Raw genomic sequence first — 14,746 nt, forward strand, 5'->3', positions numbered from 1 at the left:
CTGGACAGTGGATGGAGTCCCTTTCCCAAGTAGCATTTTTCGACGGAAAAATCGCGAATATCCTCGATCTTTTCGCGATTTTATTGCGATTTTATAGCGAGGATAATCGCTCAGATGCTGATGATCCTAGAGATTTTATCACCGATAAAATCGCCAAAAAAAGGGTCACGCTATTAGCCGATTGCCGTTAGGTTCAGCCGTCAGGTCCTTTGACGCAGACGAGCGTAAAATCCCCGGAGCCTCCGTGGGGATTCGAACCTCAGTCGCCGCGACTGAGGTTGGTAAATACCGCGGTGGTAGGCCAGCACTTTTCCACTAGGCTATGGTCGCTAGGTATATGATTCACGGGTGCGAATAATTGAAGCCTCTTATACATGGATCGGCGCTTCGCATCCTTACAACTTTTGTCATTGCGTTGACTGACACCGAGTTTTCATTGGATTTTTATTTTACTTTCCCTCCTCTGTATTTTATTTCATACCTTGAAATACGGTTGGTAAAATAAGGTTCTATTGGTAATAAATCTCATCGTTCTGTCTCGGTAAAATTACCAATAATAGTGAGATGGCAAAGTTACCGATGGACCTTGGTGAAAACGCCAACATTTTTATCGACTATGGTAGAATTACCGAGATAAAATGGTAAAGTTACCGGAAATTGAGTACCAATAAAAGTGGTACATATTCCTACCTGAAAAAACCAGAAAAAATACCGGTTTTTAGGTAAGCTTACCAGTCTCTCTTGGTAACATTACCAATAATTGGTAAAAAAAGTGAGATGGTAAAGTTACCAACGGACCTTGGTAAAAACGCCGAGAATTTATTCTCAGTGTGGGCGTACCTCCCACCATCCAAACCCCGCGCTCAACCTCGTATCGAGTCGTTCTTGCACCTCCGCTAAAGAACATCTATCACAAGCGTCATTCATATGTTATTGGGCGTTAATGAGAAATTGCAATTTTATCTCTACAAAATCTCGTTCGATGAAATCGCAATTTATCGCGATAAATCGCCGTCGATAAAATCGCGATTTCATTGCAATTTAATGCGATGAAATCGCAGTTTATCGCGATTTTTTATCCGATAATATTGCAATAAATCGACGTCGATAAAATCCCTATACATTCTCCGATTAAATCGCAATTTATCGCAAAATCTAATCTAATCTTTAATACAAAATCTTGTTCGATGAAATCGAAATTTTATTGTAATTTAATGCGATGAAATCGCAATTTATCGCGATAAATCGCCGTTGATGAAATCGCGATTTAATTGCAATTTAATGCGATGAAATCGCAAGTAATCTCGATTTTTTTATCCGATAATATTGCAATAAATCGACGTCGATAAAATCGCGATACATTCTCCGATTAAATCGCAATTTATCGCGATGACTGCTACTTGGGTTAATTTTTTTTTTTATTTTTTGATTTTTTATTTTATTTTATTATTTTTTTTTGTATTTTTTGTATTTTTTTCTGTATTTTTTTTTATTTTATTTTATTTTTTATTTTTATTTTTTTTTTACTAATTTTGTCTTTGTATAGTAACATTCTCATTCTATTTAGCTCTTCTTTTCCACGACTCATATTTACTCATATATCTTAACAATTTTAACCACCATATTCTCAGTCTTTCAAATTTGGTCTTTTCTTTTTATTGGTGTCAATAGACCACCAAAAAGTGCCTTTCTTATTCTAGTATACTTACAGTGTTAAATTTAAGTGTAAAAAGACTCGATGAGTCTGATCACATTGTTGTATTGTATTTTAATTGTATATAATACTGAATAAAAAAAAAAAAAAAAAAAAAAAAAAAAAAAAAAAAAAAAAAACTCGGGTTATACCCAGAGTTACGACATCTCACTTGTGGTCGGGCCTGGGTCGGGCTCGCTTGAATTGAAAGTGGCCAAAAAAAAATCCAATTCTGATTGGTTCTCGCTTATCGAGTCACAAACGAGTGCACCAAAATGGCGGTACCTCGAATGTGAACAAAAGTAATGAAAATATAACTAAATTGTGGTTTATCAAGAGTAAATTGTTATTTTCATCGGTCCAAATAAAAATAGATTAAAAAATCATCCACAAGCCAATCTCATTTTCTTTTTAATTGATTAATTTTGTTGATGTTGTTGTTTTTGGATGACAGACATCGCAAGATTCCTTATCCTTATCCCTATCCCTCAATATCGTTCGTTTGGGTGCACTCGGTTGTGCCTCCATGGCCAGCCTAGGCCGGCTGCCAGTCAGCTGATAATCGAGTTGTCTTAACTCTGGGTTTAAAAGGGACTCTAATTTCCAATAGTATAATTTTGTTCATAGCTACCTTTATTCGATTAAAATGGTAATGCTTTATTTTAATCTAAGTATCAAAGAAGATTGTTATATGAATCGAGATAATGAATTATTGACAGAGGTCGAAATGAACGCTGTTAAACAGTTTCCCTCAAATCCTATTGGTACTTAATTCCCATATTAATAAACGAGGGCCGACGAGGGGCGACCTTAAAAACTTCGATTTGAGGGCTGAAATTAAGCACAAGGCTCATTTAAGGGTCTACAGATTAATAATAATAGATTCATGGGTCTATAAAGTAATACCTAATTATCAAAATACCTAATTTTATTTAAACACCTAGTTACAGCTCAGTTTTCTGCTCTTGTTAAATGTCCGGACTTTATTTTATTTCTGTGAGTCTTAGATGCTAGTCTAAGAAACTGTAAGAAAGTTCACTTAGCGTTTTGAAAGACATGCTGAATTAACTGTCATGATAATGGTTTAACCATAGGCGGTTCTAGACCTTCATGCTTGGGGGTGCCCAGAGGTGGAAAATGTCGAAGACCGGCCCCGAAGGGGACGGTCGCTCAGGGGAGGCCGAAGTCTCGGCCCTCAAGTTTTATCCCTTTCCTACCCTCCTTTCTCTTTTTCTCTCCTTCTTTTCTCCTTAAATACCTATAAATTCAATGTAGAAAATTTTTCGCAAAGCTTTCCATCAAAACTACAATCTTACCATAAAAAACAGTATAATCATCGTAAAACACGGCTATCTATATTGATTCTGTTTAAAACATTTTCAATTATTTGCTGGGATTTTTTCCCAGCGTGAGCGAATACAGAATCTTTAAAAGCAGTAATTTCACAGTTCCGATAACCGTACTTAATTTTTGCCTGGGGGTGCCCGGCACCCACTGGCACCCCCGTAGAACCGCCTATGGGTTTAACTTATTTTTTTTCTGCATGTTTTTGTCAAGTCAGTTTGCTAATGTAAGTAACTCAAGAATTGGTCGCCTCCCAAGTAAAGCGGTGATCGCGATAAATTGCGAATTAATCGAATCATGCATCGCGATTTTATCGACGTCGATTTATTGCAATATTATCGGATAAAAAATCGCGATAAATTGCGATTTCATCGCATTAAATTGCAATAAAATTTCGATTTCATCGAACAAGCTTTTGTAGAGATAAAATTGAAATTTCTCATCAACGCCCAATAACGCATGAATGACGCATATGAAAGATGTTCTTCAGCGGAGGTGCAAGAACGACTCGATATACGAGGTTGGGCGTGGGGTTTGGATGGTGGGAAGTACGGCCACACCGAGAAAAAATTCTCGGCGTTTTTACCAAGGTCCGTTGGTAACTTTATCACCTCACTTTTTTTACCAATTATTGGTATAATGTTACCAAGAGAGACTGGTAAGCTTACCTAAAAACCGGTATTACCTAACCTCCACTAGATAAACACGCGGTCAAGATGTGGGTAATGGCGGCGAGGAGAGACTCCCGCGTAGTTTGACCAACTGTACTGCAGCCAATTAAAATCATTTATTTTCAACTTGAATTTGATGGAACTTCGACGGGTTTTTTCGGGCTGAAGGACTTGATTTTTAATTTTTTGGACGTTACCATCGTTTTTATCGCGAAAAGTTCTATGACTACATATTTTTTATTCTTAAATCCCTCACCCATGCAACAACCCCATTAAAGTCATCCAACCCAAATAGCAGTGATCGCGATAAATTCCGATTGAATCGGAGAATGTATCGCGATTTTATCGAGGTCGATTTATTGCAATATTATCGGATAAAAAAAATCGAGATTACTTGCGATTTCATCGCATTAAATTGCAATAAAATCGCGATTTTATCGACGGCGATTTATCGCGATAAATTGCAATTTCATCGCATTAAATTGCAATAAAATCGCGATTTTATCGACGGCGATTTATCGCGATAAATTGCGATTTCATCGCATTAAATTGCAATAAAATTGCGATTTTATCGACGGCGATGTATCGCGATAAATTGCGATTTCATCGCATTAAATTGCAAAAAAATTTCGATTTCATCGAACGAGATTTTGTAGAGATAAAATTGAAATTCCTTATCAACGCCCGATAACGCATGAATGACGCATATGAAAGATGTTCTTTAGCGGAGGTGTAAGAACGACTTGATACGAGGTTGGGCGTGGGGTTTGGATGGTGGGAGGTACGCCCACACTGAGAATAAATTCTCGGCGTTTTTTACCAAGGTCCGTTGGTAACTTTACCATCTATATTTTTTTTACCAATTATGGCAATGTTACCAAGGAGACTGGTAAGCTTACCTAAAAACCGGTATTTTTTCTGGTTTTTTCAGGTAGGAATATGTACCCACTTTTATTGGTACACAATTTCCGGTAACTTTACCATTTTATCTCGGTAATTCTACCATAGTCGATAAAAAAATGTTGGCGTTTTCACCAAGGTCCATCGGTAACTTTGCCATCTCACTATTATTGGTAATTTTACCGAGACAGAACGATGAGATTTATTACCAAAGAACCTTATTTTACCAACCGTATTTCAAGGTATGAAATAAAATACAGAGGAGGGAAAGTAAAATAAAAATCCAATGAAAACTCGGTGTCAGTCAACACAATGACAAAAGTTGTAAGGATGCGAAGCGCCGATCCATGTATAAGAGGCTTGAATTCGCACCCGTGAATCATATGGCGGCCATAGCCTAGTGGAAAAGTGCTGGCCTACCACCGCACAGTGGTTTTTTAGCGGCAAAAACCCCATTTTCCGAAGATCATTTATTTTAAAAAAAAATGTTATTTTCCAACACTTAAGGGTTCACACTAACGAAGTCAACAGTATTTTTTACCGTCATTCATTTATAAGATTGCTACAGCACGCTAAAAACAGTTTTTTTTATCTTGTAGAAAACATTCCTTGAAATAGGCATTTTTTACGCTAAATTTAGCTGATCCTATTTAATTCTAAATCAATTTTTTAGAGTAAATGCTTTAAAACCTGTCATCTCTAGTTCATATAGAAGTGATTTCTTGAGGTGGTTTAAAAAAAAGCAAAAATCTTGAATGACGAAGATAAAGCCAGATATTCTTCAAATTTAAAAATCCCTTCAGAATAATCGGCTTAGGAAGACTTTTAAAAAATCTGTCAAGGGATCCTAAAATATTACAGGCATTTTCAGAGAGTCAAAGGTATGTAGTAACTGCCCTGAAAATATTTCAACCCTATTCAACCCTATTTAGAAGTTACAGGGGTTGAAAGTTATCAAGGGCGCGAAGAAAACACAGTTTTCGAGACAGTTCGTGCGCTGCACCGCTGTGGCCGATTTCACTTGGTATAGTTTCTTTAAAAAAATTATCGAGCATGCTCATGAATACAAGCATTTTTGGATGATCAGAGATGTTTGCTAATTGCTGAGAAAAAGTTCTACTCTATTTTATTCTTTTTATAAATTACAGAAGTTAAAATATTACCACGAATCATTCATTGAATTTCGAAATCTATACAAAATGATCGGTGTAAAAAGACATTTGAAAATCATGTAAAATAGTTGCAAGTATTTTCTTGGAGCTGAAGGTACCCTCCTTGAGTCTTTTACAAAATTATAGAGATTAAAATATCAAAATGACTCGGAAAGAAACTCAGTTTCTTATGGTTCTCGCGCATCCCCGTCGCACCGCGCTGGCATGTTTACGCTAATCTACGCTGCTTGGTCTGTGGATGATTGGTCTGTGGTTGCCTCCAGCCCCCTCCTCGTCGGTTGTTTGTTTACGCCAAAGAATTCAGCTCAATTTTATTACAGAAACGAAAAAAGATAAAAAGTTTCCCAAATTTTTCCCAACCCCCAATACGTCCGTGATTAGTTCCTTTTCAATCCATGTGGGAAACGGCATAACACTTTTTAACACCTGAGTGGCTGACAGGGCTCTGGTTTGACACCCCCCCCCCCCCCCCCCCCCCCACATTTCCAATAGCCTTTGGGCAGTCAGACTTATTTACAAGTAAATAATAGCATAAAAGAAAAAACAGCAGCAGCATCAGCAGCACTATCTCTGAATTGACCCGGGCTATAAAAAGCGAGTGAGAGGAACTGCGCATGCTCCCGGGGTGAGCCTCTCTTCTTTTCATCAGCCTTGTCTGCAAAGATTTATTGTATATTCGGCTGCCATAAGTATACTTTATTCTTAATTCTTAATACATACAACAATAACAACACCAACATCAGCGATAATAAACACCTAAAAACAACAACACAAACAAAACTTTTCTCAGGCACCAAGAGTTGGGTTCTTTAAGAATTCATTATGCATTTAATCTTTGTGTTTTTTCCAATAGTTTAAAATGTACTAAAGGTGAATAATAAGTTTAGAGTCACATAAATTACTTTACATTAAAGTTTAAAATTAAAAATTTCATGTCTTTTTGTCACAGAAAACTTCACAGTACCGGAAGTTTTCATTTTTGAATTCATCCTCATATCTATATAAATAAAATCGTTGGGGGTTTCACTGTAACGCTTATTTCTGGAGTTCTACCCGACCGATTTCGACGATGCTTGACTCTGGTTAAAGCCCTTGACGTCCCGATGTCCGCAAAATTTTCAGACTTCCAAATTTTTCAGCCTCTTTCGCTTAAGACGCTTTTAAAGCCAAATCCACCCCCCTCCGACCTTAAGTTTCCGAGAGTTGCGGTATGTTTCCGTTGTAACGCCTAATTTGAGAGATCTACCGGGGCGATTTTTACGATTTTTGGGTCGACCGCAAGCTCCTAGCTTCTAGATGCTCGCAAAATTGTCAGACTTCCAAATTTTTCAGACTCTTCTTCCTGAGACGCTCTTAAAGCCAAATCCACCCCCCTCCGGCCTTAAGTTCCCGGGAATTGGTTATGTTCCTGTTGTAACGCCTATTTTGAGAGATCTACCGGGGCGATTTTTACGATTTTTTGGGTCGATTGAAAGCTTCTAGCTCCTAGATGCTCGCAAAACTATGAGAATTTCCAATTTTTCAGCCATATCTGTGTAAACCGCTGAGAGATGCAAATAGATCCCTCTCCATATTACTACTACACAGCCTTCACCCAACGCCGAAGGTCAAACTCGGACTCAGTCTCAGCACTGCTCTGTCTGAATAAAAGGAAGCCGCCCCAGATACGTGGTTCCATAAAACTGTCGAAGCGGTGCGATGACATGGGTTTTCCCGTCCTTTTGTCTAACAACCCTCGAGCCCGAGACTGCTCGCTACGGGATCGCAGCTCTATTGTCTCAAATGCCAAACAAAATCTGACCCTCAAAATTTAAAGACAATAAAAATGCAATTTTTTCTATCATTCGGAAATTTTTTTTACAGTGTATATTTTTCGATTCGCGGTGAAATTTTGAGCAGAATGGTGGTCAAACTAATGAAAATACATGATTCTACGGTACACTAAGATCGATACCACAACTGCTGCATTTATAACTTGCTGAACGATATTTCCGTTACTTATCAACATATCACGACGAAATTTAGTTCATTGTAATATACTTTTTTAGCAGAGCGTAAATTTACTGAGAAAGTTGAAATCGAACCCGATGAGAGAAATTTCATCAATTTTTTTGGAGCTCCACTAGGCCGAGCAGGAAGGGAAAAAAGGATGACGAATTGAGATCTATTGCTGCCGCCTGGTCTCCTGACTGTCCAGGCCCAGCTGTTCTTGAACGCTTTGACGAGATTTTGTCGGCAGACGAGTCAAAACATGATTTTCCGACCAGGGAGCGACATCCAAACCTCGCGCTAATCCTCTCATTGTATTTTTATTGGAGTTATGTCCGAATACTTTGAAGAAAACCGAAAATGGTCTCTTTTTTAAAGCGTAGTGTTTGCAATTCTGCCGTGCTAAGGAAGAACGACATATGAACATTCGGGAGTTGCCAAATTTTCTTTGATAAAATGTTTATTTTTGAGGAAAATTATGAATATTTTCCCCATGAAATATTCAGACGTTTTAGATCAAATTAAAAACAAAAGTATCCAAAATTTTCAAAAATTTTCCTGAAATTTAGCGGTTTTCCAGGGGAAATTTGGCAACGTCTGAAGACTCATACGGTGTTCTTCCTTACCAATGCAGAATTATGTTTGTCCCTCCCATTACCCCTACATCAGCTACCTTTATCGAAGAGCAAAGGAAAACCGTGGGAAAAAACAGGAAACAAAATGTTTTCAGGACTGAATTGCTTCCTCTGAGTTGCTCCGAAAATCAGTCTATTCGTGTACGCTGCCAACTTAGCTGCATCCTGCATCTCGAGAGCAACACTGATTAGATTTCGAAATCTCGCGACTTTTTGAGAGGTTGCCCATCGCTCATCTGCTTTCGTCGGATACGTTCTTTTACGGTTATGTTAGTTGATCAATGGGTACTTAACAATATCTGCTCAATTTTTCTTTCTTTTTTCACGGAACAGTTCCGATTTGTGAGTGTCCGATATTGAGTGATACTATTTTGCCTCTGTATTCGCGAGATACGTTCTTTTGCGGCCGCGCCAGTCGATGAATGGATATTTAGCAATTTCTACTCATACTTTCTTTCCTTCCTTTTTTTACGGAATATCCTCGGTTTTTTAATGTCCAACCCAGTGCGAGGCTATTGTACACCTGTTTTCGCCAGAAACGTTCTACACAATTTCTACTCATATTTTCTGGGTGCAAATGTGCGAGATTGTTGCGTCCTGTGCATGAAGTTTGTCTCTTTTTAGTGCGTATACTAATTAATGAGTCTAATAATTTACACATTCAAACAATTCACTCGAATTTTTTACGCAGAATGTTCCTTGAGTGAGTAGCTAACGACTAGGAGGAGTAACTCCAAATTTACATGTATTTTGCCGGTCAGTGCCGAGTAACCGAAAATCCTTCTTTTATAAGGTAATACGTTTTGTACCCCGTTCGTTCATACTTTTGCGCGAAATTCATTTGAAAATACATCCATTTATATGATGGCCAAATGCATGAGATGCTTTTTTTCATGTAACATTCGAAATTTGCTCTTTTCTTAAGTCCTAAATTTCTCTACTACTGGCGCCACCCGACGTATGATTGTTTAAGTCTGTAGCTTTGGCGTGGTGTTGGCTGGAGTCCTGGAGGACGCCAGTGAGCTACTCCTCCTGGCCAATACCAAGTGCGCAGGGCTTACATTGTCATATTCCGGAGGGACTTCGCCTTATTTAACTCACAGTTAATGCCCCCCCCCCCCCCCCGAAGAAAAATCCCTTACAGGAAAACTATCCATAATGCTTCTTGGCAATTTCGCGTAATTTCGTTTTTCTTTTGAAAATTTACAAGGAAGATCATTACGGAACTGAAAACAGGTAAACTAATTTAGGAAGGAATGCCTCTCGTATTCATGTATTCAGAAGAGTTCTTATTGGATTACATTACTTTATCATCTTTTTGCATTTACGGCACGGAATACGGCTCGCTTGCGAGCCGTAAGTCACTCGCGAAGCGAGTGACCGGGGGTCCAGGGGGCGGAGCCCCCGGCTAGACGCGAGGCGAGCGAAGCGAGCCACAGCGGCTAGTTACCTATATAACAGTGGGATTTATTATCAACGCCCCCCCCCCCCCCGGTCAAAAACTAATCTATTTCTAATTTTTGTGATAGTGTTTGTCTAATACAGGTATTTGAAGATACACAACGGTTAAAATCCATATTTGTTAATTTTACTCATGGTTATATGAGCAGGGCCGGATTTACCTATGGTGCATCGGTGCAGCTGCACAAGGCGCCATATTTTGAGGGGCGCCAAATTTTGGGTTTTTTTTCTAAAATCTGCAAAAAATTGCGTCGAAAGTTCAGATACTCTGATCTTTGATTGATTGTATAAAGGCAATGGAGACACACTATCTGACTATCTCGTAAGTTATTAACTAAACAACATTAACAATGTAAATATTGCATGTTATTACTCCATGTGCCTGTGCATGCATATGAAATGCCCATTTTTGTCCCACCAGAATTTTCTTCTGCAAAATTACATCAGAGAACCATTAATTTAATGCGTTCCATCTTTTAAATGACCTGACCCTAGACTTTAAGGGTGAAACTTTCTCTTAGTTTCGTAGTTAACAGTAACAGGAACCTGGTTTTGGTTTCTGCCCCAGAATCATTCACTCACTCGAAAAATTCGTATTAAGTTAGAGTTAGCACGTAGTACCAACGAAGACCGTCGGGTTGGGAAATGCGCGGGCGGGGGAGGGGAGGACGTGCGAGGGGCGCCTCGAAAGTTTCTGCACAGGGCGCCAAAAACGTAAATCCGGCCCTGGTCAAGAGGTTTTTGCCACTTTTGCCATAAGGAGGAACCACTGTGACCGTGGTGACTGGGGTTCGAATCCCCGCGAATGCTCCGGGGATTTTACGCTCGTCTTCGTCAAAGGACCTGACGGCTGAACCTGACGGCAAACGGCTAACAGCGTAAACCCCTTTTTTTTGGCGATTTTATCGGTGATAAAATCGCTAGAATTTCAACATCTGAGCGATTATCCTCGATTTTATCGCGATAAAATCGCAATTTTTTCGGGCCGATAAAATCGCGAAAAAATCGAGGATAATCGCTCTGATGATCCTAGTGATTTTATCGTCAATAAAATCGTGAAAAAATCGCAATTTAATTTCGAAATATCGCAATTTTTCCGTTGAAAAATGCTACTTGGGTTGGCTGGAATAGGTACTATTTTAATAGATTAAGCACCAAAACGAATTTGAAAGAACAGTTGAGCTGTTGAATTCAAAATGTATTCAAAACTGCATTCCAATACTTAGTCGTTGATGTAAAATTAAAATAAATCTTACTAAAATGACCCTCAAACATTGTTAAATATCCATTCTAAAAATGCTGCACTGTGCATCCTAGGAGGTGCTCCATTTGCAAGAGCAAATGTTGTGGTGGACAGTCTCCTCTTTCACAGAGGTGTAAACCAAACCAGAGCTCGGATCCTAGAACCCTGGGATCCGGAGAGTTTAGGAGTCCGGAGTTAGGTGATGGTGAGATTTAATATAAATCACATTAAAGCAACCACACGGATTTGTTTGCATTAAAGAAAATTACACGTTGCTGGTGCAAAAAAGGACAAAATTAGCGGAATAAACAGACTGAACTCACCAATTTTTGTGATGCAATGCGGAAGAAAATAAATCCTAATGTGCCCTTTTTAATTCATTGAAAAATAATTTACCTTTTTTCTTTTAAATACAATATTTTAAACTTTTATGAACCAAAATAATTTTGGCAGCCAATATAGAACCGGATCCCGAGCCGGAGCCCAAAGCATGACCTTGAGAGAACCAGACCTGGAACCTGAATCTTCGAAGTCGGAAACAGTTCCACAGCGCCTTCGGGTTCAAAGATCCGCTGCTGCAGCTATGGTTGCCGCATTGGCGTAAATCTATAGGCCTGCGTAGACGATCAAAGTCCGAACCAATGAGCCTGTTAACCTGTTTCTATAATTCTTGCATTTTCAGAAACTACATTGTCTCCTGATCACGCAGTAATTTTTTCAGATTTTTCCGAGCAGTTTTTCCCTCCTAAAACGACTTTTGAAGTTCGAAATTTTAAAATGCCGCGTTTGCCCCCCGCGTTTTAGCAGCAATCCAAAATGGCGCCGGAATTACCCCCTGAGATTTGACCACACATCTCCGCTGACGTACCTCTGTTGAGAGGGACAACCTAAAGGCCTAAATACACACGGCGATTAATCGCTGCGATTGGAAAACAAAAGCCATAATGGAGAGCCTTGATTTCGATCCATTGACGTCGATGTTTCGAAATCAAGGCTCTCAATTGGCTTTTGTCTTCCAATCGCAGCGATTAATCGCCGTGTGTATTTAGGCCTTTAGGTTGTCCCTCTCAACAGAGGTACGTCAGCGGAGATGTGTGGTCAAATCTCAGGGGGTAATTCCGGCGCCATTTTGGATTGCCGCTAAAACGCGGGCAAACGCGGCATTTTAAAATTTCGAACTTCAAAAGTCGTTTTAGGAGGGAAAAACTGCTCGGAAAAATCTGAAAAAATTCCTGCGTGCATGATCAGAAGACAATATAGTTTTCAAAAATGCAAGAATTAGAAATAGGTTAACAAGCTCATTCCGATGATCAAAGTAGACATGCTGATGACTGGTGGTCACCGTCTATCATCAAATTTTAACGGGTCGCACTTTTTTGTTCAAAGTAAGATCAGAACGGAGTGCCATACCATTCATCATTTCCTGCCACAGGAAATATTTCTGCCAAGTTTTCATTTTAAAATGAAGCAAATTAATGAGTTTAAGACTGATGACTCCCGACACTTTGATGCTACTTTGATCGAAATTGGTTCGAGAATTTGATCGTCAATCGAGGCTTAAAGGATGGCATGTAACTTTCTCTTGTCTTCTTGGAGTGATCATTATAGAGGATGGCCTCCCCTCTCCCTCCCAAAAAAATAAAGGGTTTAAAAGTCTGAAAAAGTGACTCTTATTTTGTCGCCTTTTCGGTTGCATTAAATAATTTCAATCGGAGGTGTGTGGAGGAAAGGAGAATTCTCAGTCACCAATAATGGAATGATTATGTCCTCTCATTAACAGCGCTAATTAATTTTAAAAGTGACTACAAGATGTAACTAAGAGGGATTCAACCTACATTGCCTGTATATATGTAATTGATGAATTGCTTGAAGGTCTCTGGCTCACAGTGAGCGAGACGTACCGGAGTCGGCGTGTCCGGAGCGGAAGGAGCCACTGAACATCCTGGTATTCGGCATATTTCCCCACGTTTTGCCGTTTGAAAACTTTTACACCTGCGAACAGAAATACGTTTTTTCTATTTTCAACATACGCATATGTTAGGGTAAATGCTGAGCTGTACTTACAATTACAGTATTGCGAAATAAAAATCCCTCGAAAAAACCTGTTGGGTAGCTGTTCCTTCCGCCAGCAAGTTAATTTACTTAAAACGCCTTGCTTTTGCGGTTGAAATCATTTGACATTAACAAATGTAAACGTCAATTCCAGGACTTCTATCGTATTCTGTCAACATTTTCCCCTTTTCCTTTAAAATCTGCTACAAGTTCGCACTAATATTAAAGTTCGGATTTCAATGGTTACAGTCTCCGGGTTTGTTTCACCACACTGGATTTGACAATATCTTGTACCTATGGAGATCTTCAAAGCCAATTTCTTGGGTCAAAATACATCCTGATGCCAGGACGCATTTGATGAGCAGAATTAAATATCGTAACGAAAACTACACAGGGGTTTCCTCACCTGGCTTTTAAAATAATTCTGTGAGCGTAAACAGGTATTTCCTCTCTGCCAAGAAGAAAGACAATATCGGCAGATTCTCGATCATCAGCTAATCGCTGCAGATCCTCCAGAAGCTTGGGAACGCCTGCCAAAGCTTTGTCAGTGAACAGAGTGGGCGCTCCTCGGGTGCCCATCCCTCTGACTGTTTTATGTGTGTACTCTGCGGAGGTTGGCAAGTGTACTTTCGGGTATTAAAAGTTCAGCTGCTTGTGATTTGAGATCCACACTAGTTATATCAGCAGGTTCACTGAAACAAAAAGTAAGTACCTACCTAATAAAAAGTGCCGGAGTCAGAAACAAGGGAAGGACTGATGATGTGAAATGTGAGAACTCGTATTTTTCAGAAGGCAATTATAGCATACTAGGGGGCTACGCCCCCTGGCCGCTACGCGGCCCAACCCCCTGAAGGCGCTCCGCGCCATCAATGGGCCGCTTCGCGGCCCTATTTTTACCTTCTATCAGTGTTAGTTTTATTTTTCCCCTAAAAAATTACGATATGAGGTATACTTTACTTTCAGAATGAAATAATTTTTGGTTTCAATGAATAAAGATTTTTTTTTTTTTTTTGAAGTCAAAAGGACGCGTTTTGGAATGACTGCTTGATGAAATATTGCAGTAAAATAACGAACAATGATAATCAGGTAATAATTAAAATAGTCAGAAGTCGGGGATCGAACCCACATCGCGGCTTAGGCGGAAGCATCCGACGTCTTAGACGATTCGGCCACCGCTCGAAAAGTGAAAATTGGCGTGAATCTTGTGTAGATAAGTATAGAGCTGATGCGCAGGCTACCCAGCTACTGCGCAACCTCTTCGACTACTGCGCATCCTCCCGCGCATAGCGGTAGCAGTCCCGGGGCATTCCGTAAATTCACTCAATTTTATAACTTGATTTTAACAAAACCTGGGTCCCATTTCCAAAATTTGATTAGAGCGGGCTCATCTAGGGCCTATTACCTGTCGATTTACGCAAAAACCATGGAAATCGGCCCGGTAGAACGCTCAAACGAACTATGACAAAAAGTATAAATTTACATTGTTTAAATGGGAGAATTCGCAACTTTACCACTCAATATAAAAAATACCTGGGCCATATTTTAAAAATCTGAAAAGAGTTGGCTTATCTAGAGACAATTGTACG

The 14,746-nt window shown here is 39.3% G+C and overlaps 1 protein-coding gene across 1 annotated transcript in view; it reads right to left on the bottom strand.

Annotated features, from left to right (window-relative positions):
* LOC109041728 (serine-enriched protein) overlaps positions 1 to 14,746 on the bottom strand; it is an 87,094-nt gene that overhangs the window by 55,145 nt on the left and 17,203 nt on the right. The window contains exons 2-3 of the mRNA XM_072296258.1: positions 13,567 to 13,852; positions 12,944 to 13,100 (exon numbers count right to left, since the gene is read on the bottom strand). Of these exons, the coding sequence (XP_072152359.1) occupies positions 12,944 to 13,100; positions 13,567 to 13,739 (330 nt within the window). The 5' untranslated portion in view covers positions 13,740 to 13,852. The remainder of the gene's footprint in view (positions 1 to 12,943; positions 13,101 to 13,566; positions 13,853 to 14,746) is intronic.

The sequence above is a fragment of the Bemisia tabaci genome, chromosome 2 (assembly GCF_918797505.1).
Source record: "Bemisia tabaci chromosome 2, PGI_BMITA_v3".
Lineage (NCBI taxonomy): Eukaryota > Metazoa > Arthropoda > Insecta > Hemiptera > Aleyrodidae > Bemisia > Bemisia tabaci.